Source organism: Pan troglodytes, chromosome 16 (genome assembly GCF_028858775.2).
Source record: "Pan troglodytes isolate AG18354 chromosome 16, NHGRI_mPanTro3-v2.0_pri, whole genome shotgun sequence".
Classification (NCBI taxonomy): Eukaryota; Metazoa; Chordata; class Mammalia; order Primates; family Hominidae; genus Pan; species Pan troglodytes.
This window is the reverse complement of record NC_072414.2, coordinates 26,340,880-26,368,084: the sequence shown is the minus strand read 5'-3', so window position 1 is coordinate 26,368,084 and position 27,205 is coordinate 26,340,880. Positions and strand designations below refer to the sequence as shown.

Below are 27,205 nucleotides of genomic sequence, written 5' to 3'. Positions count from 1 at the left end.
CAACATGGATTCTTAGCACTTCTTGTCCCTAGAATCAACTGTGCAGAGAGACGCTTGGTCATGAAACTCTCAGGCAAAGACAGTTCTGAGGAAACTCTTATTAGTAAATAATGAGTCGGAGAACACTATTGACATTTAGGATTTTCAGTTGAGATATATATGTACTGTCATGCGTCACATGACATTGTTTTGGTTAATGATAGCATATATGACAGAGGTCCCATAAGAATATCATGGGGCTCAAAAATTCCTATTGCCTAGTGACATTGTTGTAAGGTTCTAGTGCAGTTACTTTATTTTAAAAAATATATATAAAATATTTTAAAAATACATTTTTAAAAATGTAGCCTAGGTATACAATGTCCATAAAGTCTGCACTAGTGTACGGACTGACTCACCCGAGCAACTTCCATTCATGGAAGGTCCATTCATGGAAAGTGCCCTAGACAGGGGCACCATGTTTTATCTTTTATAGCATATTTTAACTTTGTGCCTTTACTATGTTTAGATACACACCTTCAGCACAGTAACATGCTGCCTAGGTTTGCAGCCTAGGAGCAGTAGGCTGTACCCTGTAACCTAGTGTGTTGTAGTAGGTTTGTATAACGTATGTTCTATGATGTTCTCACAATGATGAAATTGCCTAATGATAAATTTCTCAGAATACATCCCTGTCGTTAAGTGACGCATCAGTGTGTGTGATATATATATATATATATGCCTGTCGTTGACACATGAGTGTGTGTGTGTGTGTGAGAGAGAGAGAGAGAGATATATATATATATAATTTTTTTTCATTTGGTTGGTTTGGCATTCCTGGAATTGATTCTCCAGCAAGGCACCTCTAAATATGAATTCCTCTGAGCTGTTGTATGTGTTGTTAATTTAATAAACAAGTATCGTTTATGGTTTCCCGCAGTTGGTTTGATTATCAACTGTCTTGGAAAAATCCATTGTTTCAAAAATAGTAAAGCCACTAGTTGAGTAACCGCATGCATTTAGGGATGATGGATTTCTCAGGTCTCTCTGGAAGCAAGTGTGTGCATTGTGCAATTAAAACACAGTTTTTGCTTCTCAGTCTTTTGGTGTAATAAGTGAGCCATGTGCTCTAGCATCTGTCTGAATTATCCGGAGCTGGTGGCAGCTGTCACGGGTGTGGTGCAGTGGGGCCAGGCGTGTGTTAGGAACTGGAAGCTCTGGGAAGCCAGGCTCTGCCTCCACGTGTGAGCCAGCTGTAGAGCGTCACTGCTCAGAGTTTGTCTTGACTCATCCCGAGAAGGGCACGTGGAGGTCTGTGTCCCATTCCTCACCAGCCACTGAGTTACTATGGATGGAGGAGATGAGATGTGTGCAACTGTTCTGCTACAGTAAAGCACTCAGTCAGTGCAGTCACCAGGATTAGGATGTGTGAGTGTTTTACCAACCTGCCTGCTGGGTTTCAGACACCTGGCACTACCTCCAGCCTCTAACTGATTCTGGCTAGTACGCGTGAAAGCTGTCAGCTGAGTGATGAATGGGCCGATTTTGGCCACAGGTCCCTGCACTTCCCACCTGGCCTGACTGCTAGATTCTGAGCCCCTGAGGCAGGACTGAGTGGGTCACATTGATGGCTGATTGTCTCGGGAATGGCATTGGGTGAAGTCGAGGTTTTCCTGACCCACAGCTCCTACTAGAAGTGCCTTTCTTTTGTGCATGTATTGTGAAGATTCTGCCTGTGAACTTTCTCTACCCTTTGAGTCCTAAGGTTCAGGTACCTGGAGAGGAGCGTGTCATCGTTTTGCAGGTTGGATGTGCGGTTGTTGGGGAAGACGTCTTTGTGCTGTGTTGGGTTGGAAGCTTTGAGAGCAGAAGCCCCTCCAGACCAAGAACTCCTGATTGTGTCTTTCCCTTGAGCTTTCACAGATTTCAGCTTCTAAATTAACTGTATTTTAGTAAGTAATGGTTTTCTTCTTGATCACAGGCGTGCCTGTGCTTAATCAGCACTGAGGACTGGTGCTACTTCAGTTGATTTGATACACCTAGAGGCAGGCTCATCTCCAACTTGTCTTGACTTCATTTGGGGAGCTGCCGTGGGGGACCCCTGGACTGGCAGCATTCCCACTCCTCACTTTGGCAACCCCGGCCTAACTCCTTGTATGTGTTGCTCCTTTTATCCGTCACATAGGGTGGCTTAATCTAATAGTGGAAACAAAGGGGTGCGGGACACTAACATGGTAAGTCTCACCTTGCCTGTCATTCACCTCTCAGTCCTTCGACACTCAGGGACTCTGCAGTGGTACAACCGGGAGCAGGTACCCTTCACTTTTCTTACCCCTGAGTCCCTTTGCCTGGAGCACTGTCCAACTATCCAGCCGTGTACTCAGTAGGTATTTTCTGAGAAGCTACTATATTCCAGCTTTCTTGTTCCCAGTTTAGAGCTGGGTGGGATCAGGAGGAAGGGCATGGAAGGGGTTGCTGGAGAATGTGCAATGGCATCAGAGCCCCATTCTGGCTCTGGGTCCAAGGCTCTCCTGGAGAGGCACAGTCTGGAAGATGTGAGAGCCCCACGGTAGGTTGGGGTGGATCATGGACCCCATCCTAGAAGAGTGGGTGGGTTTGCCCCTTCAGAGCCCAGGCCAGAAGAGCCCTCTAGGCAGAAGGGCCAGCCTGGCGTGTGGCACCCTGGGCATAGGGAGGGCCCAGTTTTTGGCAGCAGGATTATGTAGTTTGTGTAGGTCAGAGCTGGAGATGGGGGTTGGGGCAGTTCCTGACCTTTAGGGGCTTGGTAGCCCTGGAGAGCCCTTGCTGTGGGTTGGGAGCAAAGTAGGTGGGCCAATAACAACACATATTTTACCAAGTGAATTCTAGGAGAGTGATTTCTGCAGCTGGCTTCCCTAGTGGACAGTTCAGAGCATGGGAGGAAGACGCGGTCAGGGGCGTGTTGAGGGGTGCATCCAGAGGCGAGGGGAGGGTGTGGGGAGGTATGAGCAGAAGATGTGACATGGGGTGGGGAGGGGTGCAGTGAGGACGCAGGAGGGTGGCGGGGGCAGGTGTCTGGCCGAGGCACTGCCAGCATCACGGGGAGGCTCTGGAGCCCACTCCCCACTGGGTTCTGTAGGAGGTGGCAGCTGATGCCAAGTCCCAGCCTTGGTAGTGCAGACGTTTTATTTTACCCTTTTTTTTTTTTTTTTTAACAAGGATTTACAGGATTTGTAGATTAAATTGCCCCTATTCTCCAAGAAGCAGCGGGAACAGCAGCGCTGCAGGGTGATGGGCTGCAGAGGCCTCTGCAGCAGGGTGGGGTCTGAGGAGACATTCGGGTGCCTCCTGTCCACGGCCTCGATAGGCCAGGGCGCCTGCAGCTTGGGCCCTCTTCCCCTTTCAGGTGGAGGGAGCTGTTCATCCTCTGGGGGCTGCTGGGCAAGAAACATTTCTTACCTGATAATGTGAAGCGTCAGAGGTCCCTGTTTTATGGGTAAGTTGCTGTATGTTTTGGAGCTGCAGGCAGTCTGTTTTTCTCACTAGCGTGGTGTGGAGGTAGGGGACAGTATTCCCTCCCGTGAGGCCCACGTCCGCTTCATTATCCCTGTCTGCTGGGACTGCGCTGGATGCTGACTGAGGCTGCCTTTGTTACTTCCATGCACTGTAACTGGAAAGGCCTGCTGCTTGTTAGGCTCCTTAGAAATCTGATTTGAAGGCTGGGCACGGTGGTTCATGCTGTAATCCCAGCACTTTGTGAGGCTGAGGAGGGAGGATCGCTTCAGCCCAGGAGTTTGAGATCAGCCTGGGCAACACAGGGAGACCTCACCTCTACAAAAAAATAGAAAAATTAGCCAGATGTGGTGGCTCACGGGTGTGGTCCTAGCTACTTGGGAGGCTGAGGTGGGAGGATCGCTTAAGCCCAGGAGGTTGAGGCTGCAGTGAGTTGTGAGGGTGCCACTGCCCTCCCCTGGGTGACAGAGCGAGAACTTCTCTCTCTCAAAAAAAAAAAAAAAGAAGTCTGATTTGAAGGAGAGAAAGCTCTATTTGATGTGGGGGTTGGGGGTGGAGAGCACCTCTGCGATTAGACCTTTGTATCATCTTGATGATTTTAATCAGACATCTAATATTATGCTGTAGTTCATGTCAACTGATTTCCCAAACTTGAATTTCAGAGACTTCCCATGACACACCGGGCAGTGGGAGTGGGGATGGTGAGAGACTGTTAGTTATTCCAGGAAGAGAGGCCTTTTCTGATTGTCCTGCTCACCAGCACACTGAGGGGCTGGGCCGGTGACCTGATGGGCTGGGGAGTAGAGCCCTGGCTTATTTATGTGCAGTTGTTCCTTTTGAACATGTCTTGTTTTGCTGGTGATTTGGCAAATAGGTTGAAACCAAGCCCTCCCCCAGTTCCTCCACCACCTAGGACTCCACAGGTGCCTGGGAGTCCGATGGCTGGCAGGCTGCCTTTTGAAGCTTGGCCTAGTGTCCCGCAGCTGCTGGTTGTCCTAGGAATCCAAGGAAAAGCTGCTGAATTCTGTGGCCCCAGGAGGATCTTTGTCCTCCTTTTGCAGAGCAGTAGGTGGATTTGCTCTGTTGAGCTGGAAGGAAGAATTTTTAGATTTCCTCTGGCTGGAGAAGTTAAAATGGAACCATCTACATCAAATCCCCACAATTGGACTTTAAAGCAAGTTTTCAGAAAAAACGGACTCGATTATTTTCTATGTGTGGAAGCAAATTCCTTGGGAACTTGTGGTGAATTTTTTTTTTTTTTTTTTTTTTTTTTTGAGACGGAGTCTCACTCTGTCACCCAGGCTGGAGTGCAGTGGCACAATCTCGGCTTACTGTAAGCTCCACCTCCCGGGTTCACGCCATTCTCCTTCCTCAGCTTCCTGAGTAGCTGGGACTACAGGCGCCCGCCACCACTCCCAGCTAACTTTTGTATTTTTAGTACAGACGGGGTTTCACCGTGTTAGCCAGGATGGTCTTGATCTCCTGATCTCATGATCTGCCTGCTTCAGCCTCCCAAAGTGCTGCAATTACAGGCGTGAGCCACCGTGCCCGGCTTAACTTCTGGTGAATTTTAAAGTGCTTGTCTATTTTGTTTTATTCTCCAATACCGAGAAGTCTTTAACAACTAGAGGCTGCTTGGGTAGGTCAAGGTCTGAGGGGCAGTGCTCCCCACCAGAGCTAATCATTAAATAGATCTGCCATCTGTAGTTTTTGTTTTGCATTTTGAGATGGAGGTGTTGCTATGTTGTCTCTAGGCTGGACTTGAACTCCTGGGCTCAGGCAATCCTCCTGCCTCGGTCTCCTGAGTAGCTGGGACTACAGGTACATGCCACTGTACCTGGCTTGATGTCTCTGTTTTAAAAAAATTTTACCTTCTCGCAATTATCTTGAATCTCTGGAGAAGAAAGGTGCCATTTTTCTGGCAGTGGAATTTGGAGTTGAGAAGGACCCTGGCTCCATCAACGGGGCTGGCGCCTAACATATGATAGATCTATAACATAGATCTTGAGATCCTTTAAATATCTGTTTCTGATTATGAAATTCAGATGTACTAATTATAAAGATTAGAACTTTACAGAAATGCATCATGTAGAATAGAAAATGAAAGCTTCCCCCTAACTTCACCACTGCCCCATTCAGTGCCCACAAAGACAATCATTGTTCACAGTTTGGTGGCGATTCCTCCCATTTTCTTTTCTGTCTGTGGACATATTTTACTTGTCTTTTAAATACACACATATTTTAAAAGTATTTTTCAACAAAGTGAGATCCTATTGTAAATAAGATTTGCAGTTCGATCCGCTCACCAGCTGTGTGTCTTAGAGATGGTCCCTTGTCCTTTGCGCAAGCAGCGTTATTCTGACGCTTGCATAATATGTGACTGTTTACTTATTGAACTTTGGGTTGTTCCGTTTTTCACACTCACGGAGAATGCTGACAGGTGGAGTCTCGTACATTAAACCCTTGCATCTGCGTGGTGTTGTTTTCGTAGCATAGATTCCTAGAAGTGGACTTGCGGGGCTGAATGGTTTGGGCACTCAGAGTGTCAACAGATATTGCCAAATTGCTCTCTTGACAGGTGGTGACCATTCTAAATGATGCTAGTGTGTGGGGCAGCGGTGTCCCCACTGACACTCTCTGGACATCGACACTCTCTGGACATGATCAGTCTTTGTGTTTCATTCAGTCATGTGGGTGTAAAGTGATAGCTTATTTCATTTTGTGTTTGTAAAAATTGTGAATGATAACAAACTGCTCCTCCTGTGCTTACTACTAATTTGAATTTCTCTTTCTAATTCTCTTTTTCATCCTTGCCTGTTTTTCTCTTGATTTGTGAAGCTTTTCCTTGTTGATTTATAGGTGTTCTTGGTACACAGGGTTATTCCTCATTTTCTATATATATTGCGGATATTTTCTCTCAGATGCCACTTGTCCTTTGAATTTGTTTAAAGACATCTCTGGCAATGTAAAAATTTGGAAATTTTACATTGTTAAAACTATCAAGCTTGCTTTAATTACTCCTGAATTTTGTATCTTACTTAGAGAATGGGTTTATGTACCCTAATGTGTATAACCACCCTCCTGCATATTCTGCTAATACTTGATAGTCTCGATTTTTTTACATTTACATCTCTTCTTTGATCTAAAATGTATTTTAGATACAGTGTGATTTGGGGATGTAGTTTTTTTTTTTTTTAATAGGATTCCAACCTAATTTCCTAGTCAGCCACTTTGACCTCTCCGTTTTGGCAGGTTTGCCATGGGTTAGGTAGCTGCTGTGTTCTGAGTGTTTCTCCTGTGTTTCTGGATTCTCCATTCTAATTTACTGCTTTATTCTTGTGCCGCTATCTACCGTGTAAGTTACGGTGGCTTTTGGTAAGACTTAGTTACCTTAAAGGGCCATTACCTCTTCATTCCTCTTCTTTTTTCATTTTCCGCCAGCCTTTCTCCTATATTCCTTTGAATAGATAAGCTTTATTTTATTTAATTTATTTTTTGAGACTGTCTTACTTTGTCACCCAGGGTGGATTGCAGTGGTGCAAACACGGCTCATTGCAGCCTTGACTTCCTGGTCTCAAGTGATCCTCTCACCTCAGCCTCCCAAGTAGTGGGGTCCACCACGCCTGGCTAATTTTTGTGTTTTTTGTAGAGGTGGGGTTTTTCCAAGTTTCCCAGGCTGGTCTTGAACTGCTGAGCTTAAGTGATCCTCTTGCCTTGGCCTCCCAAAGTTCTGGGATTACAGGCATGAGCCACCCTACCCGGCCGCTAGATAAACTTTAGAATAAACTAAATTCATCCCATATTCTGATTGGGATTTTGATTAAGGTTGCTCTGTGGGTCTTATGGTGGGGATTGGGGGTGGGGAGAGGAGAGAGCTTTTGTATTTTCTTCTCATCCAGATTTTGATTTATGTAAAAAGTCCTTTGCCTCCATCACTGGAGCTTCATTGCTTTATTCATGCATGTTTGTGCGTCTCTCACTTGTGCTGCTGTTGTCACTGGGATCATCCCCTCCTCTTGCCTTGTTTTCTAGCTGATCATGGCTGGTCTGTAGAAAAGTTGTTGCCTTTTAAATTTGTGGACTGCCTGCCCACCTTGCTTCAGTCTCTCTGTTGATGTAAATGGTTTGTCATTCTTCCTCTTGTATTTTTTTATTGGAGAATCATTTGCCTTGTCGACCTTTCTTTTTTGTTATTTATGCCTTTTGTTATGGGGTCCATTGCGGAGGGGTGTTTGATACTAGTCCACTCTGCGATCCCTGGGGCCCTCCTCAGGAGGGCCTTTCTGCTTCATGGTCAGTGGGTTGGCTCTTTGACTGGGGGTCCCTGTAGCTCAGCAGTCCCCAGGGCAGCCGCTGTGTCACAGAGTGGAAGCAGGCCGGTGGACAGTTTAAGTGAGTTTTTTTCCCTGTGTGGCTGGGCAAGCTGGAGGAGAGGGGTCTTAGGGAGTGGTTTCTCCAGGCAAGGGCAGTGGTCTGGCGGGGGCTGTCACATGGGTGCTCACCCATGGGGGCCTTAGAGGATGTGGCTTTCTCTGCTGCTTGGCCTAAGGCAGGGGGCTCAGAGGGTCTCCTCAGGTGCTATCAGTGGCTGTGGTGGTGGCAATGTCTGGGACCCATGCCAGCAAGCTGGCAGCCACTGGTAGCCTCTGCTGCTTCCTCCAAACATGAGGACCCCCAGGCAGTGGTCGTGGCCCCCTGGGTGCACAGGCAGATGAGGGGGTAGGGAGAAGAGGGTAGGGTACAGCCCTGGTTCTCAAAGCAGGTGGTGGGGCCAGCATGTGTGACTCAGTGGCCAAAGGGTCCATGGAGGTGGACCAAACTGGTTGAGGGGAGCCCCCACCCTGACTGTGCCAGGAGATGCTGCCCATGCCACCAAATTTCCACTGGGACCCATGGCCCCAGGGGAGTCCCTGGAATCTGTGAAGCTCAGGGTCATCCTCAGTTGTTCCTTGTCATTTATGTTCTAGCCTTGACCTTGGAGTGTCCGCCCTGCAGGAGCTGCCAGTTGCTGTGAGTTCCTCGTGCTTCCTTGTGACAAGTAGTAGGGAGTGCCTACTGCTAGGTTAGAGTCTGTTATTTTGCACATCATAGACTTTTTACACTAGTTTCCATCAGTTTCATTTAGTCTTTGTTCAGGGTGTTAACAGCTATCAATACCAGCTAACAATGTGTTTATGGTGATGGGCATCATTTTCTCATCTTATGAGATAAACCAGCCAACCTAGTGCCTTTTGCATGAAGGTACTGGTGCTCGGGGACTTGGGACTGATGGGTGGGTGTTGCCAGGAATTCAGCCTCTTCCAACAGGAGCTGCAGGGTGGCGTGATGTGGCCCCATGTTGCCCTGTGGTGGTAGGGCAGGGGAGTGGCGCCCACAGGCATGGGGGTGGTCAGCTTTCCAGGAAGGTGATCCAGGCCCAGGAAGGTCCGAAGTGTGATGGAGGGGAGAGGGAGAGGAGAGGGAGCCTACCGGGAGGCGTGGGTCCAAGGCCTGGGTGTTAGTTAGTTTGTCGTCCTCCCATCTGCTAGGCATCCATTCTCTGTTGTGGTCCCCAAATGCCCCATTTCTGGCTTCATTCAGATGCAGTTCCTCTGCTCAGTGGAAGTGGAAGAGGTGGAACTGTTGTCTGTGCTGTCTTCAGAGCCGGTGGAGGCAGAGCTCGGCCAGCATGTCACAGCCTAGTGGAAGAGCAACTAGCAAGAGAACCCGCTCTTCCCTGTGGCTCCTAGACACCTTGGTTGGAGGGTTGGCCAGGAGCAGGAGCAGGAAGAGCACTGTGGACAGAGCTGGCTCCTGGGACATGGGAGGCCTGTAGAATGCCTGCAGAATCAGCATGAGAGAGAGAGAGAGCGCGAGAGTGAGAGAGAGAGCGCACAAGCGCACGAGCGCGAGCGTACGCAAGGCCAAGTAGCAGGAATGGCAGAGGGGAGATTCCAACCCCCTTCTGACTCCGGGGCTTATGAACTTAACCATCCAGTGGCAGGGCCTCTCAGCTGGAAATCAGTCACATGCTTCCCAGAAGGTATTTTTATGAGTCAATATACTTGACTTTGGGAATTGGCTATAAAGAGAAAATTTAGTACGGGATTAAAGAAGTGTGTACTGGATTAATCTGGCAACCTCTTTTCTTTTTGAGACAGGATCTCACTATGTTGCTCAGACTGGAGTGCAGTGGTGTGATCTTGGCTCACTGCAGCCTTGACCACTTGAGCTCAAGTGATCCTCTCACCTCAGCCTCCAGAGTAGCTGGGATCACAGGCACGTGCCTCCATATCCAGCTGACTTATGAATTTTTCCTAGAGATGGGGTTTCACCATGTTGCCCAGGCTGATCTCGAACTCCTCTGCCTCCCAAAGTTGGCAACTTCTGAATGTGCTGCCCAGAGCTGCCTGTTTGCAAATGAACCAGGAATATGTTTTATACGTGAGGTTAATTTCATGTAGATAGAACACTGCTACAGGAGGCGGGGTGGGGTGATGTCACAGAGCACTGGACAGATAATCAAGACGTCCCCTCGTCGCAGTCAAGCTGACCTCTTTTGGGGCTGTCGCCAGCTCAGTGGTGTCCACCTGCTGTCTGCAGTCTGAGAATCGGGGTGTCCTAAGCTCTCTCCTGCTCTGAAATCTTTAACTGTCTACTGGGTATATTTGTCTGGAACCTTGCCTCCTGTCCCTGTGGTTCTGCATGTTGCCGGGTGTTTCTCAGGGACACCTGACTTTCCTGAGGGTCCCCAGCCCTGGTGGGAGAAGAGGTTGTGTGACGTCTGACACCCGGGAATTGGTGGGTCTCCATTATCTGAGGAGGGTGTACTTCCCAGGTTAGCTGGGCATGAGTTCAGTTTCGGTCGTATCCTTCCTTCCAGTTTGGGATGGGTTCTGAAATTTGTATTGCAAGTGATGAAAAAGGGGTAAGTGGCTTTTCATCTCAGTGGGGTTAGCTTTGTCGTGGACCCCTGAGCTGAGAGATGGCATGATTAGAAGTCCAGTGCCTCCACCCATGCAGCCTTCTTGAGGACTTACTTGTATCATTGTGTGTTGCTTGAAAACGAGTAATCTGTACGGTAACTTTTAGGATTCTTGGTGTGGGCGGGTTTAATATCTGCCTGTGTGCCTCATTTCCTGGGTATCACTGAGGAATGGCTCTTTGATTTTCAATTTTAAACCCTTATCTTGCCACAGTCAGTCTTTTATACAGAGCAGAGTGCTGGAGATGGGCTGCAATGACAATGTTCCTAATGGGATGGGTTTTATTTGGAGTGAGTGGACTGTGACAACTTTTAGGTACCTTCATGTGACTCTTCTCACAATAGCCGATTTTCTTCTCGTTTAATGGAAAATTAGTAGCTGAAGCCTGTTTCACGTCTCTGCCCCCGTGGTGGCCTGGGTAGACACTGGCTCATCTCCCAGAGCAAATGTCAGACAGGCCAGCCACAGCCCAAGGAAGTGGGGGCAAATGGGGCGCCCCAGTGTGATCTCGAGGGCCCATGTGGTTTTGTATGGAGGGCAGAGTTGTTGTGCTGTTGGCTTTTCAGCAGGAGCCAGGCAGAGCAGCTGTCCGTGGGCTGCCCTGTTGGCCAGGGATGTTGACCAGGATGTGGAAGGAATCAGGCGGGAGCCCCCGGCGGGATGGTCATTGCAGTGTCTCTGCACCTAAGTGATTTGTTTTCACAGACATCAATGCTCAGGATTGATCAACCTCAGGATCATCAATGCTTGGAAAGGGTAGAGCTTGTGTCCCATCAGAGATGTGACTCCGAATCTGTGGGTACTCTCCCAAGGCTGACTCATAAAATGAATGGGCACCTGAGCCACTCCGTGTGATGCTGAAAACCGGGAGCACTCGGGTGACGCTTTCAGCCCTGAAGTCTGCCTTTCCTCAGGGGAGTGGCCACCGATGGTGTGTTTTCTATTTGAAGCAACTCTAAAGGGTCCCACCCAAGTTTCAGAAAGAAACTCAGGTTCTTGACATATGCAGGGGGAACCCTTTCATTTCTAAAATCTGTTAAAATTTTTACTATTGCTGAAAATATCCTCTTACGCATTTGCAGTGACACCTCCATCCTCACTGCAATGACCCGTGAGTGCAGGCCTGTGCCCGTGACCTGGCTGGACCCTGTGGTTTTCCTGCGCCACTGGCCCTGAGCTGTTTGTGCTGTCAACAGGGCAGCCCTTCGGGTCTGGATAAGAGGTTCTGCGTGCTCCTTACAGTTCAAAGCAGGCTTGGGCCATCTTCCCTGCCTGCTGCCTTGTCCTCCAGTAGTAAATCACGCCCCTGTCACTCCCTGATGAAGCCACTCCACTGAGATTGTTGATTTTACACTGAGGCTTCTCTTTGGGATACCCCAGGCTCGTGGTTACCCGATGGAGGAAAAATTCTGGGAGAATCGGCTGGTGAGATGCCTGACACCGCTCTCCTGGCATCTGACATCAAGGATATCTTAATTTTCTTAGTTTTTAAAAATTGTGGTAAATACACAAAAGATGAAATTTACCATCTGAAATACTTCTAAGTGTATGATTCTGTGGCATTAAATACACTCACAGTGTTGTGCAACCATCACCACCATCCACCTCCAGAACTTTCTTCATCTTGCAATCTGAAACTCTGTGTCCACTAACTCCCCTTTCCGCCTCCCCCAGCCCCTGGCAGCCACCATTCTACTTTCTGTCTCTGAATTTGATGACTCCAGGTGCCACATGTGAGTGAAATCATACAATCATTTGTCTTTTTCCAACTGGCTTCTTTCACTTAGCGTGACGTTCTCAAGGCCCACCTGTGTTGTAGCGTGCGTCAGAACTTCCTTCCTTCTTAGGACTAACTACTGTCCCCATTGTATGGGTAGGCCACACTTTGTTTGCCGTTCATCCCTCAGACATCGAGAATATCTCACATAGTAGAGTCAAAGAATCCAATGAGGGCTTCATCTTGGCCACTCATGCTCTCTGTAGCTCCACCCTTTGCAAGGGTTGGGTGGACAGCCCAAAGCTACCTGCTTATCCTGCATTGAGCAGACGGGCCTGGTGCTGGGCGCAGAGGATGCAAACTGGAGCAGGAGCCAGTTCCTGCCCTCAAAGTGCACAGCAACATGCACTCCAGCCTGGGCAACAAGAGAGAAACTCCGTCTCAGAAAAAAAAAAAAGAAAGAAAGAAAGAAACGGGAGCTGGGGAGAGGGGGCCTGGAGACGGGAGTCCCACGTGGCCCTGCCCTCCGTACCTGGCTGAGCAACGCTTTCCAGTTCTTTTCCAGGGTTGTGGATGAGGCCCCACTGCCTGCGAAGAGAGGCCCTGATAAACCAACTCTTGCTTTGTTAAAGAGGGGACACCTTATCAATGATTCATGTTTCCTTCATTTTAAGCATGAAGAAATTAATCCAAGGGCCGGGCGCGGTGGCTCAAGCCTGTATTCCCAGCACTTTGGGAGGCCGAGGCGGGTGGATCACCTGAGGTCAGGAGTTCGAGACCAGCCTGGCCAACATAGGGAAACCCTGTCTCTACAAAAATACAAAAATTAGCCAGGCGTGGTGATGGACGCCTGTAATCCCCGCTACTAGGGAGGCTGAGGCAACAGAATTGCTTGAACCTGGGAGGCGGAGGTTGCAGTGAGCCAAGATCACACCATTGCACTCCAGCCTGGGCGACAAGAGTGAGACTCCGTCTCAAAAAAAAAAAAAAAAAGAAATTGATCTAAGAGGCTGATCTGGCAGCTGGAAATTCTTCCTCCCCACAGCACCTTTTGGGGACTGGAGCTAAACTCAGCCACCTTCTCCGTAGCCCCTGCCACCCACCCGGCTCTCACCTGAACCATGGGCACAGGCCATCCTGCTCCCAGTTTTCCAGCCTCTTAATTCATCCCTCAAGGCCACAAGGAAGCAAGGAAGACGTTTCTTAACCACAAATGTGCCGTGTGTTTGCGCCAAGCCCTGTCTTGGCTCCCGTCACCTACAGGGTGGAGTCCAGACTCCGTGGCATGACACAGGAAGTCCTCCCACATCTGGTCTCTGCCCATCTCTCTGCCTTCTTCCTATAATTTAGCCTTGCCAGCTCAAAGCTGGCCCCAAAGACCTCACACCCTTTTCCTTGGAACTTCTCATCTCTCCCTACACGCTTGCAAAAGTACCTGCAGAAAAAATCTTGTAAAACAATCAAGACCATAACATTCATATACCTTCTATTTGGTCAATGCAGAGACACAGATCTTTGTTCTGAAATTTGCATTTAAATGCAAAGCTTCAGAGCCTGAAAACATCTAAAATTATACCCAGGACTGACAACTGGCCTAGGCTCAATGTCTTTGGAATTTGCTCTACTAAATTTGCTACCGTTTGAATGTGTTCCCTCCAAAACTCAGCTGTTTCTAATGTGAATATGATGCAAAAAGTGAAAACTTTATACATCTTTATAGCAGCCTAGAAGTACAGATGAAGCAATCCTTTTTTTTTTTTTTTAAGAATCTACAGTTACTACAACTAACTGAAAAAGTGGGAAATCTGGAGACCAACACATAGAAGAAGAAAAATGGCAGTCAAAGACTCACTCTCCAAATTGGACATTTATTTAAACCAGGGTTTCTCAGCCTCAGCGATGTGTATATACTGGGCCAGACAATTTGTGGAGGGTTCTCCTGTGTGTTGTAGGACGTTTAGTAACATCCCTTCTACCCAAGAAATGCCAATGGCACCTCCCATCGTGACCAGTCGTGACAACCAAAAATGTCTCCAGATTATTTCCAAACATCCCATGGGGGGCAAAAATCTCCTTCAGTTGAAAATTACTGTGTAAACTAGAGCTACATCCTAGATCTTAGAAAAAGATGTAAGCTTCCCAAGTCAGCCCTGCATACCATTGGTACGGAAATGAAATAAGAGCCTAGAAGGAAACAAACAAAACTATAATCGTATTTAATATAAAAGTAAAAATGCAAAAATAAAACACTACCATATCCATTCTAACAGTGTTTATTATAGGAATACAAGGATGATTCAAAATTAGGAAAATTTCATCAGGTAATTCACAGATTATATTTCTACATAGAATTGAAGGCACAATCATGAAAAACAAAGTAGCTCTTTATGCTTTAAGTCCATGATGTATTCTGTGAAAAACACAGGTTGCGGGTGTCTTACAGAAGGAAAACTGAACACTGAACACGTATTTCTCCCATCTGCTCTTTTTCCTGAGGCTCCATGGGAATTACAGTGAAGAATAAACATTGTATAAACACACACAATTACAAAAAAAAGGAATGGGGTTACCAAGAGAAGAGAATTCACCTCCAATAGACAATGACAGTAAATGGGAAATGGTTAATTAATGAAGCAAAGCAAACAAAGGTGGAGGTTAGGGGGATACTGATAACAAGGAGGCTAATTTGTCCCACAGTACCCTGCAGAGGCACTAGACTCAGACACCAGGTACCCCGGAGAGTGGGACTGATAGGCAAGACTGAAAACAGATTAACCAAAAGCCTACATACAGAACACATTTTCCAGGCCCTGAAACACATTGTTCTCCCACATTTCCTTAAGCAGAACCCCAGCAAACATGTATCTACCTCAGGCAAGAGAACGTAGATTTCACCTCCAGAGGAATGGAGTAGTTCCTGCCATCATTTATGATTGCGCAAAGAGATAAGATAGAGGGGTGGGGATAACAATTGGGAATCAGCATAAATTCCCCCTAAAAACCCTTTCCCCTAAAAGCTATCAGTTGACAAGTCTTGGCCAGAAAGAACTCCCAAACTTCTTTTTTATTTATTTATTTATTTATTTTTTTGATACAATGTCTCACTCTTTCGCCCAGACTGGAATGCAGTGGCATGATCATAGCTCACTGCAGCCTCAACCTCCTGGGCTCAAGCAATCCTCCCAGTGGCTCAGCCTCCTGAGTAGCTGGGACTACAGGCGGGCACCACCACATCCGGCTAATTTTTATTTTTTGTAGAGATGGGGGTCTCACTGTGTTGCCCAGGCTAGTCTTGAGCTCCTGGGCTCAAGTGATCCTCCCACCTCAGCCTCCCAAAGCACTGAGATTATAGATGTGAGCTACCACACCCAGCCTCCCAATCAGTCTTTTAGTCCTTCTCTCAAATATGAATGAACAAAAGGGGGCATTTTAAAAAAGATGACAAATGATGAGCAACATAGAATAGATATTTTGGGAAAGGCTTTTGAAAGAAAAATAAGACCAAAATAAACTAAGAAAAAAATTATTACAGAAAAAAGACATGCTAGGGAGAGGACAAAAGAGTATCAAAATAGCTCCTTAAAGACACTTGTGAATATATTACATCTATAAAACAAAACATAAAATATGAATAAGGAGTAATCAGAGAAGAAAAAGTTCTCAGAACTCAGGCTTCATCTTTGGAGTTGGTCCCCAATGAGCCACAACTCCTGTCATTCAGGTCCTCGGAAGGGCCCATTCCACAGTGAATCAAGGTTGGCTCTGAGACTTACTTTAACCTATAGAATGTGGTAGAAATGAAACTGGACCTGTTCTAGGTCTAAGCCTTAAGAACATCTGACAGCTTGCACTTTTGTGCTTCTGGAAGCCAAAAAGAAGAACTGACTATCCTTTTGGAGAAAGAGAAGCTACATGAAGAGGGCCAAGAGTATGAGATGCTATGTAGAAAGGCCACATGAAGAAACACCAAGGCAGCAGACCTGTGGGTGAAGAAGCCGTCTCAGACGTTCCACTGCAGCTGAGCATCCAGACGACCAGTCCCTGATACTGTCTAACTGCACAGTGAGAGCTGCCAAATGAGACCAGCAGAAAAACTGTCCAGCTAGCCCATTAACCCATACAATAGTGAGAGAGAGACAAATTTGCTGTTTTATGCCGTTAAGTTTTGGGATAATTGGTTAAGCAACAATAAATAGCCAAAACAAAACTTAAAGTTACGACTAGCCAAATAAAATTTCCCAAAAGCTTGTATACACATGGTCACAGCAGCAGAATTCATATTAATCAAAAGGTAGAGGTGGTAGATAGAGCTCCCTCTCCCCTCTCCCCTCCCCCCTCTCCCCTCTCGCCTCCCCCCTCTCCCCTCTCCCCTCTCCCCTCTCCCCTCTCCCCTCTCCCCTCTCCCCTCTCCCCTCTTTCCACGGTCTCCCTCTGATGCCGAGCCGAAGCTGGACGGTACTGCTGCCATCTCAGCTCACTGCAACCTCCCTGCGATTGCAGGCGTGCGCCGCCACGCCTGACTGGTTTTCGTATTTTTTTGGTGGAGACGGGGTTTCGATGTGTCGGCTGGGCTGGTCTCCAGCTCCTAACCGCGAGTGATCCGCCAGCCTCGGCCTCCCGAGGTGCCGGGATTGCAGACGGAGTCTCGTTAACTCAGTGCTCAATGGCGCCCAGGCTGGAGTGCAGTGGCGTGATCTCGGCTCGCTACAACCACCTCCCAGCCGCCTGCCTTGGCCTCCCTAAGTGCCGAGATTGCAGCCTCTGCCTGGCAGCCACCCCGTCTGGGAAGTGAGGAGCGTCTCCGCCTGACCGCCCATCGTCTGGGATGTGAGGAGCCCCTCTGCCTGGCTGCCCAGTCTGGAAAGTGAGGAGCGTCTCTGCCCGGCCGCCATCCCATCTAGGAAGTGAGGAGCGCCTCTTCCCGGCCGCCATCACATCTGGGAAGTGAGGAGCGTCTCTGCCCGGCCGCCCATCGTCTGAGATGTGGGGAGCACCTCTGCCCTGCCGCCCCGTCCGGGATGTGAGGAGTGTCTCTGCCCGGCCGCCCTGTCTGAGAAGTGAGGAGACCCTCCGCCCGGCAGCCACCCCGTCTGAGAAGTGAGGAGCCCCTCCGCCCGGCAGCCACCCCGTCTGAGAAGTGAGGAGCCCCTCCGCCCGGCAGCCACCCCGTCTGAGAAGTGAGGAGCGTCCTCCCTCCTCATCTGGGAGGGAGGTGGGGGGGTCAGCCCCCCGCCCGGCCAGCCGCCCCGTCCGGGAGGTGAGGGGCACCTCTGCCCGGCCGCCCCTACTGGGAAGTGAGGAGCCCCTCTGCCCGGCCAGCCGCCTCGTCCGGGAGGGAGGTGGGGGGGTCAGCCCCCTGCCTGGCCAGCCGCCCCATCCGGGAGGCGAGGGGTGCCTCTGCCCGGCCGCCCCTACTGGGAAGTGAGGAGCCCCTCTGCCCGGCCAGCCGCCCCGTCCGGGAGGGAGGTGGGGGGGTCAGCCCCCCTCCCGGCCAGCCACCCCATCCGGGAGGGAGGTGGGGGGGTCAGCCCCCCGCCCGGCCAGCCGCCCCGTCTGGGAGGGAGGTGGGGGGATCAGCCCCCCGCCTGGCCAGCCGCCCCGTCCGGGAGGGAGATGGGGGGATCAGCCCCCTGCCCGGCCAGCCGCCCTGTCCAGGAGGTGGGGGGGGCGCCTCTGCCCGGCCGCCCCTACTGGGAAGTGAGGAGCCCCTCTGCCCGGCCAGCCGCTCTGTCTGGGAGGGAGGTGGAGGGGTCAGCCCCCGGCCCGGCCAGCCGCCCCGTCCGGGAGGGAGGTGGGGGGGTTAGCCCCCCGCCTGGCCAGCCGCCCCATCCGGGAGGTGAGGGGCGCCTCTGCCCGGCCGCCCCTTCTGGGAAGTGAGGAGCCCCTCTGCCCGGCCAGCCGCCCCGTCCGGGAGGGAGGTGGGGGGGTCAGCCCCCCGCCCGGCCAGCCGCCCCGTCCGGGAGGGAGGTGGGGGGTCAGCCCCCCGCCCGGCCAGCCGCCCCGTCCGGGAGGGAGGTGGGGGGGTCAGCCCCCCGCCCGGCCAGCCGCCCCGTCCGGGAGGGAGGTGGGGGGGTCAGCCCCCCGCCCGGCCAGCCGCCCCGTCCGGGAGGGAGGTGGGGGGTCAGCCCCCCGCCCGGCCAGCCGCCCCATCCGGGAGGGAGGTGGGGGGGTCAGCCCCCCGCCCGGCCAGCCGCCCCGTCCGGGAGGGAGGTGGGGGGGTCAGCCCCCCGCCCGGCCAGCCGCCCCGTCCGGGAGGGAGGTGGGGGGGTCAGCCCCCCGCCCGGCCAGCCGCCCTGTCCGGGAGGTGAGGGGCGCCTCTGCCCGGCCGCCCCTACCGGGAAGTGAGGAGCCCCTCTGCCCGGCCAGCCGCCCCCTCCGGGAGGGAGGTGGGGGGGTCAGTCCCCCGCCGGGCCAGCCGCCCCGTCGGGGAAGTGAGGGGCGCCTCTGCCCGGCCGCCCCTACTGGGAAGTGAGGAGCCCCTCTGCCCGGCCAGCCGCCCCCTCCGGGAGGGAGGTGGGGGGTCAGCCCCCCGCCCGGCCAGCCGCCCTGTCCGGGAGGGAGGTGGGGGGGGTCAGCCCCCCGCCCGGCCAGCCGCCCCGTCCGGGAGGTGAGGGGCGCTTCTGCCCGGCCGCCCCTACTGGGAAGTGAGGAGCTCCTCTGCCCGGCCACCACCCCATCTGGGAGGTGTACTCAACAGCTCATTGAGAACGGGCCATGAAGACAATAGCGGTTTTGTGGAATAGAAAGGGGGGAAAGGTGGGGAAAAGATTGAGAAATCGGATGGTTGCTGTGTCTGTGTAGAAAGAGGTAGACATGGGAGACTTTTCATTTTGTTCTGTACTAAGAAAAACTCTTCTGCCTTGGGATCCTGTTGATCTGTGACCTTACCCCCAACCCTGTGCTCTCTGAATCATGTGCTGTATCCACTCAGGGTTGAATGGATTAAGGGCGGTGCAAGATGTGCTTTGTTAAACAGATGCTTGAAGGCAGCATGTTCGTTAAGAGTCATCACCACTCCTTAATCTCAAGTACCCAGGGACACAAACACTGCGGAAGGCCGCAGGGTCCTCTGCCTAGGAAAACCAGAGAACTTTGTTCACTTGTTTATCTGCTGACCTTCCCTCCACTATTGTCCTGTGACCCTGCCAAATCCCCCTCTGCGAGAAACACCCAAGAATGATCAATAAAAAAGAAAAAAAAAAAAAAAAGGTAGAAACAACTCAAATGTCCCTCAGCGGATGAATGGATAAATAAAACTTAATATAGCCCTTCAGCTGCAGTGAGCCGAGATCACACCACTGCACTCCAGCCTGGGCCACGAGTGAAACTCCATCTCAAAAAGTAAAAATGAAAATAAAAACATAGCCATTCAGTGGAATATCATTCAGCCACAAAAATGAACGAAGTACTGACACGTGCTACAACAGGGATGAACCCTGAAAACATTATGTTGGTGAAATAAGCCAGACACTAAAGGGCACATATTGTCTGATCCCGTCTTTATGGAATATCCGGAATAGGCAAATCCAAAGTGTGAAAAAAAAAAGAGTTTTCATTGTGGGGGCTGGGGGGAGAGGGAAGAATGGGGAGTGACTGCTTAATAAGTACAGGGTCTCCTCTGGGGGCAGTGAAAACGTTCTGGAACTAAATATCAGAGGTGGTTGCACAACATTGTACTAAATGCCACTGAATTGTACACTTTAAAATGGTAAACTTTATGTTACAAGTGTATTACTACAATTTAAAAATAATGGGAGAAGCAAGAGTAAGGAGAGCCCTCTAAGGGTCTCAAACATACTGCCCTGTGAGAGCCCCTTCACCTAAGCTCTACGGAGGTCACCCGCCAGTTTGTACTGAGCTAACCCTCCAGTGACTGACACCCAGGCAAAGTGGGAGATGACCCAGGAAGGGGCTGGGTCAACCAGGCAGCAGAGGCAGCTGCCCATCAACCACTGACACCTCCTTCTCCTGGTCACCTGCCTCACATACCAGGTGCCACTCTGGGTCCATTTGTGGGGAAGGTGGAAGCTCCGCCGCTTACAGCCCCCAGAGCTGCAGAACTAGGGAGAATTCCATTTGGTTTTGTTCAGTTCTCAAATGAGAAAATCTTCACCAACCCTTTCTAATACCATTGCTTAGGGGCCAGCATGGCTGGTTCTTCATGTTTGCTGCAAACACCTGCAATTTTTCCATCCTGCTAACTTAAAAGCAAGAAGCCCTGTGTGCATAGTTTAATGACAGCAACCTACTGGGGCTAAAAATCATTCACGTGGCTCTATCGAAGGCTCAAGCCTGCAGTTCTCGCAGGAGGCTTGACCTGTGACCTCTCCTGTATTCACCCAGTGGCCTCCACACTCGGCCTCGAGCCCTGCACACATTCTGAGAAAACTAGCTTGACATCTGAAAAATGAATGTAACAATAGTGCCCAAGCCAGAAGGAAATTAAATGACCAATAGTAAGTCAGCATTAGATTTCAGTTTCCAGAGGGCATTTTCTACAGTATTTAACTTCCACTCATTCACATAGGCCAGATCTCTGTTCTCCTAATATGGGGAGTCCACAGTTCCGGTCAATAAGATTAGTCCTAATAAGAAAAAAACTGAGTTTAGTCTCGATGGAACTGCCTGAGGCTACAGACATTAAAACAAAGGCCTACAACTCATAATTTGCAAAACAAGTTTCACCAGATGATCTATAAAGAAGGTACCAATGATCCAGTTAACTTCACTAAATCTACCTGTCTACTTTTAGGAATATACACAGTAGAATATCTGGGATATTTAAAGTTGTGGAAAAGGTGAAAGGATAGCAGAAATCGCTGTTATTTGATGGTGGATTTAACGATATCTGTTTATTTTAATGACACTCACAAGGCATGCCCACAGTCACTTTACTATAAGCCATAGCCTGTAGGATCTGTGTTCCTTCCACTCCTGCCAAGGTGGGATCATGACCCATACAAGACCTAGGAGAGAAGGGGAGGCTCCCCCACTCCCACTCAGGATGTGGTTGTATTATTTACTCATGGCTCATTTTGGTCTTGAATGTCCTCCTGAAACCTCCCAGGGATGTGCCCACCCACCGCCCCACGACCACATACGCCAGGTCCGCAGGTCCACAGGCCTGAATGGGTGTAATCACAGCTCATCCCTACTGTGGCTACATCAAAATAGTTTTGATTTGGCCCAAAATGTTTTTGCTTCTTTGTGGGTGATACAGTTTGGATATTTGTCCCCACCTCAATCTCATATTGAAATGCAATCCCCAATGCTGGTGGTGGGGCCTGGTGGGAGGTAAGTGTCTGGATCATGGGGCAAATCTCTCATGAATGACTTGGGCCATCCTCTTGGTGATAGGTGAACTCTTGCTCTGAGTTCACAAGAGATCTGGCTGTTTACAAGTGTGTAGCACGCCCCCTGCACAGCCCCCTGATCAGTCAATCAATCTCTCTCTCTCTCCCCCATTCTCACCACGTGAAGTGCTACAACAGCCTAATCCAGTGTGATTCTGGCTACATGGGTTCAGACTGGCTCAACTTAGCTTTAGAGGGTCCAAATTGGCTCGAGCCCGTTCATCATCCAAAAACCTTTTATTTCTTATTTCTTTTATTGTGGTAAGTATACATAATGTAAAATTTACCATCTTAACCATTTTTAGGTGTAGAGTTCAGTGGCATTAAGTACATTCACACTGTTGTGCCATCTTCACCACCATGCATCTCCAGAACTTTTCCATCTTCACAACTGAACCTCTGCACCCATTAAACACCAGCTCCCCACTCCCTGCTCTCTCCAGCCCCTGGCCACCCCCATTCTACTTCCTGTCTCTGTGACTCTACTGTGGGTGCCTCAGAGAAGTGGAATCACACAGTACTTGTCCTTTTGTGACTGGCTCTAGCAGGATGTCCTCAAGGTTTATCCATATTGTAGCCTGTGTCAGAATTTCCTTCCCTTTTCAGGGTGAATGAAATTCTATTGCATGTGAAATCCTTTTCTTTTGTACCGTGTTCGCTATGCCAGCAGCTCAGAAGAGCAAGAGGAGCCCTGACCCGCCACTGCTTTGTCTGTGGAGTGGGTTTTGAGGGCTGGGGAATGGCTGGATGACCCCCCTCTCTTGAAGATGAACACAAATATTTCTAAAAGTGGCTAGCATGCTATTGTTCACATACTTGGAACCCAATGAATGAATCAAGAGGGGGCAGGCAGGCTCCAGAGGCAGAATCAGAGGCCACCTGCAAGCAGGTGAGCCGAAGGACAGAGGCTGATGAGACGAGGGTAAATGAGTGATGCCGCCACACACAGCAACAGCCTCCACCCTGACGTCGCACCCGAGCAGCTCTTGGGGAGCGATGTCTCCCCACCTTAAGTCCAGCTCAGGCTCCCTGACCTGCACAGCCTGGCTGCACCCAGAGCACACCCGGCGGGCCAGCCATGGGGCAGACCCAGAAGTGAGTCAGCACCCAGTGTCTCTTAAAAGGCCCAGTGTCTCTTCAAGGCTGAGTGCGGTGGCTAACACCTGTAACCCCAGCACTTTGGGAGGCTGAGGTGGGTGGATCACCTGAGGTCAGGAGTTCTAGACCAGCCTGGCCAACATGGTGAGACCCTATCTCTACAAAAATACGAAAATTAGCCGGGCATGATTGCGGGTACCTGTAATCCCAGCTACTCGGGAGGTTGAGACAGGAGAACTGCTTGAGCCGGGGAGGCAGAGATTGCAGTGAGCTGAGACCATGCCATTGCACTCCAGCCTGGGCAACAGAGCAAGACTCCATCTCAAAAAAAAAAAAAAAAAGGACCAGGACCAGACAGAAGCCTGGACCACAGGCAGCTGTTGACACTGCAGGAGTGGAACAGCTTCTATGAGCCTAGCCCAAACATCCTTCAGCTACAACAGTTTGGGCCTTGGCTTGGTCTCAGCTGGAGAGAGATGAGCTTCTCTTCTGTGAAGGTTGACTGGGGAGTTGGGGGCAGACGTGGGTGTGGCAGGTCCTGGAGGCCTCTATCAGGCCACGGGGCTCCATTTCATTCCACATCTCCTTTCTGCACATGTCTGAGTTGTGCGTAGTTTTCCTGAGCTGCTCATGGTATTATGTGACATAGGATTAGGAGTTATTCTTGGTCAGCCCCCTATTACCATAGTCCCTTGGGATAAAATTCCCATGCCTGCCATCACCATGGGACTTCCTATGCATCCCACAGCCCCCTGTAAACACGGAATTGCTGTGCGTGACAGGAACACCCCCAAAGTGAAGTCAACTGACACTTAATGTTCTTTAGAGAGAAGACGAGACATTAAAATACAAGTGCTGAAAATCCAGGAGTCAATATGATTTCCATTGCAAACCCAAGCTCTCAGTACACAGAGACACACACACACACACACACACGTTCATGAATTCTCAGAAAAAAATAGTAGTTAAGGCTTTAAAAAATATGAAAGCAGTCCACATAATTGGCCAAATAGAAGTTCCTTCACCCGAGTCCAATAATCACATCTTCTTTATATACTCACAGTGAGGCTTTTTTTGGAAGGTGGCTTTTCAAATGTGTTTATTAGAATGCACGCTGACTTTGCTATAATTAAAATACAGTTATGCTGACATCCACTGCCCTCATTAGCATGCGTTTCTTCCCCGAGGTTTTGTCAAGCCTTCAAAAAATCCTTTTCCAAATAGGTATTCACAGCTGATTGCCCGTCAGGCCAAGGCCCCGCAGCTTTCAGACACCCGTCCATTGTGAAATGCACTCTGGCCCCGACCCCAGCCACCAGGCCACCCAACACTGGCCGCAGCAGTGGGTGAGCACCAGCACCCCCACGTCTTTGCCACTGCCCTGCTGGTCTGAGTACACCCCTGAGGATTGAGGGGCTCTCCCACACATACTGCCCCACCATGAGCAGACCCAGGGCAGTGGGCAAGAAATTGAACCTGTCTTCTAGGGTGGGAGGAGGGGTGTCTTCTGTGAGACACGAGTTGCCCCTCAGCCCTCAACCGGCTTTAGTCCTGAGTGAGCGGTGAGCTTAAGAGTGGCCGGAGCATCCACGCAACATGTCTCCCAACTGGACCAATGAAGAGCTCAGCCACCATTAGAACTGTAAGGCACCCAGCACCCCCCACCGCCTCGCTTCAGCATCTTCGAGGCCTGTACCCTGAGGTCCCTTGCTCTAGGGCCCCTCTGCTCCCTTCCCCGGGACAGCTAGAGTCCTACCTGCTCGTGAGGCCACTTCAGCCTCTCTTCTGGGGTCCTGGTCTTGGGCTTGAAGCCTCTCTGGGGGTCTCCGGGGTGCTTGGCCTCGGGAAGGAGGTTCAGCGACTTGGGCCTCGCCTCTTGCCTGCTGAGGCTGCAGCTGGCCTTGATGGGTGGGCAGGCCTCTGCAGAGTCTGCAGGCCCTGGCTCAGGCCCATGCTCGGGGCTGGCCTCACTGGTGCTGGTGATGCTGGTCATGCTCAGGCTTATCTTGATCTCTGCCACGATCTGGTCGATGTCCTCCTCCTGGTCCTCCAGGTCCCCGTCCCCGCACCTCAGGGGGTAGGCAGAAGCGCCGGTGTTCCCGTTAGCCTCCACAGGGTAGTAGTCCTGGTAGCCCTCTTTGCTGGGACAGTAGTGACCGTCTTCTTCCTGGTCGTGGGCCTCCAGGACGGAGGACACATCCTCCGTGTTGGGCAGTTGGCCATCAGGGTAGTCCTGGCTGCCTTTAGCCCCGTGACCATGGGGGTGTAGGCCCGCCCAGGCCGTCCAGTCCACTGCATCCTGGCACCCGTCAGTGTCCATAGGATGCGCGCCGTGGGCCAGGTACTCCTCCCCGTTGCAGTCCATGCCCTCCAGGTAGCTTTCGTCCTCGGGGCAGTAGCGGATGTGGCAGGGGATGCCCTCCTCCTCCTCAGGGAGGCCCTCGTCATAGTCGTCCTCCTCAGAGGTGTTGTTCACGTAGTCGGAACTGGAGTCCCCATCGGGGCTGTGGTTGTGGCACTCCTGCTCCTTGGGCGTGGGGCTCTCTGGCCGCAGGGCGACCAGCTCCAGGCCCTCGGGCACATAGCCCTCCAAGGGCAGCTCCACGTCCTCGCTCTCGGGCTCCTGGTGGTGGGGGACAGGACCCGGCCTTGCCCTGTGGTCCAACATGCTGCTCCCCGCGCTCTCACGCTTCTGGTGGGCCACGGTAGACTCTTCTGGTGGGGCCACGGTAGACTCTTCTGGTGGGGCATGGCGGGCGCTCACACAGCCATCATTCCCCAGAGGCAGCCACTGTGGGGAGGAACATTGGCAAGGACAGAGTCAGAACCCCACAAAGCCTGGCCACGTATGGGGCCACTCCACCGCCACAGCACCTCCAACCACGTTCTCCCACAGCACTGTGAAAAATGATAGCTGAAGATTTTCATTGCTGCAATCTCTTAAAAAACTGGAAACAACCTAAGTACCCATAAATAAGAGAATGTTTTAAAAAAGTGACGGCAGAGTTCACGTGCTGGAAGAGTTGGTGGCGTTTTTAAAGAGGCAGGGCAACACGCACTACAGTGAGGGATTTTACAGGCCTGTTTTTGAGGGAAAATGGCAAGTGAGCTACAGCAAGCACACGTGTGTAGATCCCAGTTACAGGTCCGTCAAGATGTCTAGAGAATACACACACCGCCCAGCCCATACATACACGCAAAGGCACACAGAAAAGGGAAACCCCTCAAAGGCTTGTCAGCCACGTCCTCTGGGGAGGGGAGAGGGGGAGAGAGGTGGGAGGGGAGAGAGAGGTGGGAGCAGAGGGGGCCTGGACATTTTACTTTATTAAAGATGTATGTACTGGTTGAGTGTTTCACCAAAACGCATTTAATATTCACCAGCATTATAATCGAATCCACCTGTGCACCTTTGAGGGTCTCCTCTTCTAGCTGGGGAGATGTCAGCACTGAGACAAAACAACCTGTGGGGAAGGGCAGACAGCGAAGGGAGGAAGCAGGACTTCCCGCGTGGGCTGCTGCTCTGGGCATCAGGAGAGGTGACAAACAAGCTGGTCTCCTCCAGGAAGGCAGCCACTGGAGCAGAGGAGCCAGCCTCCCACAAGATCAGGACATGAGCACGCCACAGGGCACAGCCAGAGACACCTGAGACACAGGAGGCGGTGCTGACCCAAGGGAGGGCAGGACCAGGGGATGTGCCGGCCAGGACAGCCAGGGGTGCACAGGCAGGCAGTATTAATTTGGGGAAAACTAAATCATTCAGATTCATTCAATGAGTAGTTTGCATGCAAATGTGTGTGGCGGGGGTGTGTGGTGTGTTCATGAGATACAGTGTGTGTGGTGTGTATGTGGTAAATGTGTAGTATGGTGTGGGTGTGTGGTGTTTGTGTGTGTATGGTGGCGGGGCGTCCTGGAGGGTGTGGTGTGTGGAGTGTACTGTGTGTGGTATGTGGTGTGGTGTGATGTGAATGTGATATGTGCGTGTGGTGTGTGTGGAGTGTGATGTGTGGTGTGTGTGGAGTGTAGTATGGAAGGCTTGAGCGTGTATGTATGTTTTGTGTGCATGGTGTAGTGTTTGTGGTGTGTGATATGTATGCAGTGTGTGTAATGTGTGTGGTTGGTGTGTGGTGTGTATGGGGTATGTGTGTGGTGTGTATGAGGTGGGCATGGTATGTGTGTGGTGCATGTACGTATGCACACACATGCACACACATGTGCACTGCAGGTGACAGGCAGACCGGCAGCCTGGGACATGCAGCGGTGATCAGCTCAGCCAAGGCAGGGCTCAGGGTGGGAGTGGCCAGGCCCCTGGCAGCTCAGGACCCTGGATGAGAGTCCAGGAGGAAAGAACAAGCGGTGTCCCCATCTCCACCCAAGTTCATCACTAACATGAACCTATAGTCTGCACTGAAACTGTTCCATTCTGATTAGAATGAGAAACACTTCCAGACGGGCTCAGTACAGCCAAGTGGGGACTGTCCTACAACGACACGGTGTAGGGGTGGGCAAAGGAATCATGGCAGCAACTACCTTTTGTTTTTTAAAATGTGAAACATTTCTGAATGGCTTAAGCAACATCTATTTAATTTAAAAGCTCTACTGAG

General features: G+C 50.8%; 1 protein-coding gene and 1 pseudogene across 1 annotated transcript; one reads left to right on the top strand and one right to left on the bottom strand.

Moving 5' to 3' along the window:
• LOC107968579 (heterogeneous nuclear ribonucleoprotein L-like) overlaps positions 1-27,205 on the top strand; it is a 97,317-nt pseudogene that overhangs the window by 53,655 nt on the left and 16,457 nt on the right.
• On the bottom strand, positions 14,835-26,132 carry LOC134808488 (amyloid-beta A4 precursor protein-binding family A member 2-like). Its single transcript, XM_063794422.1, has 4 exons — positions 25,926-26,132; positions 24,361-25,395; positions 21,237-21,277; positions 14,835-14,913 (listed from the first exon to the last, which is right to left on the bottom strand). Exons 1-4 carry the CDS (start codon positions 26,130-26,132, stop codon positions 14,835-14,837), a joined length of 1,362 nt encoding a protein of 453 aa, XP_063650492.1.

Excerpts from the sequence above, each read along its gene's own strand:
- LOC134808488 (XM_063794422.1), bottom strand. The coding sequence starts at position 26,132 with ATGCCCAGAGCAGCAGCCCACGCGGGAAGTCCTGCTTCCTCCCTTCGC. Across the intron at positions 25,396-25,925 it reads GTACATACATCTTTAATAAA|TGGCTGCCTCTGGGGAATGA; the intron begins GTAAAATGTCCA and ends TCCTCCCCACAG. Across the intron at positions 21,278-24,360 it reads TGAAGTGGCCTCACGAGCAG|GCCTGTGGACCTGCGGACCT; the intron begins GTAGGACTCTAG and ends ACACCCATTCAG.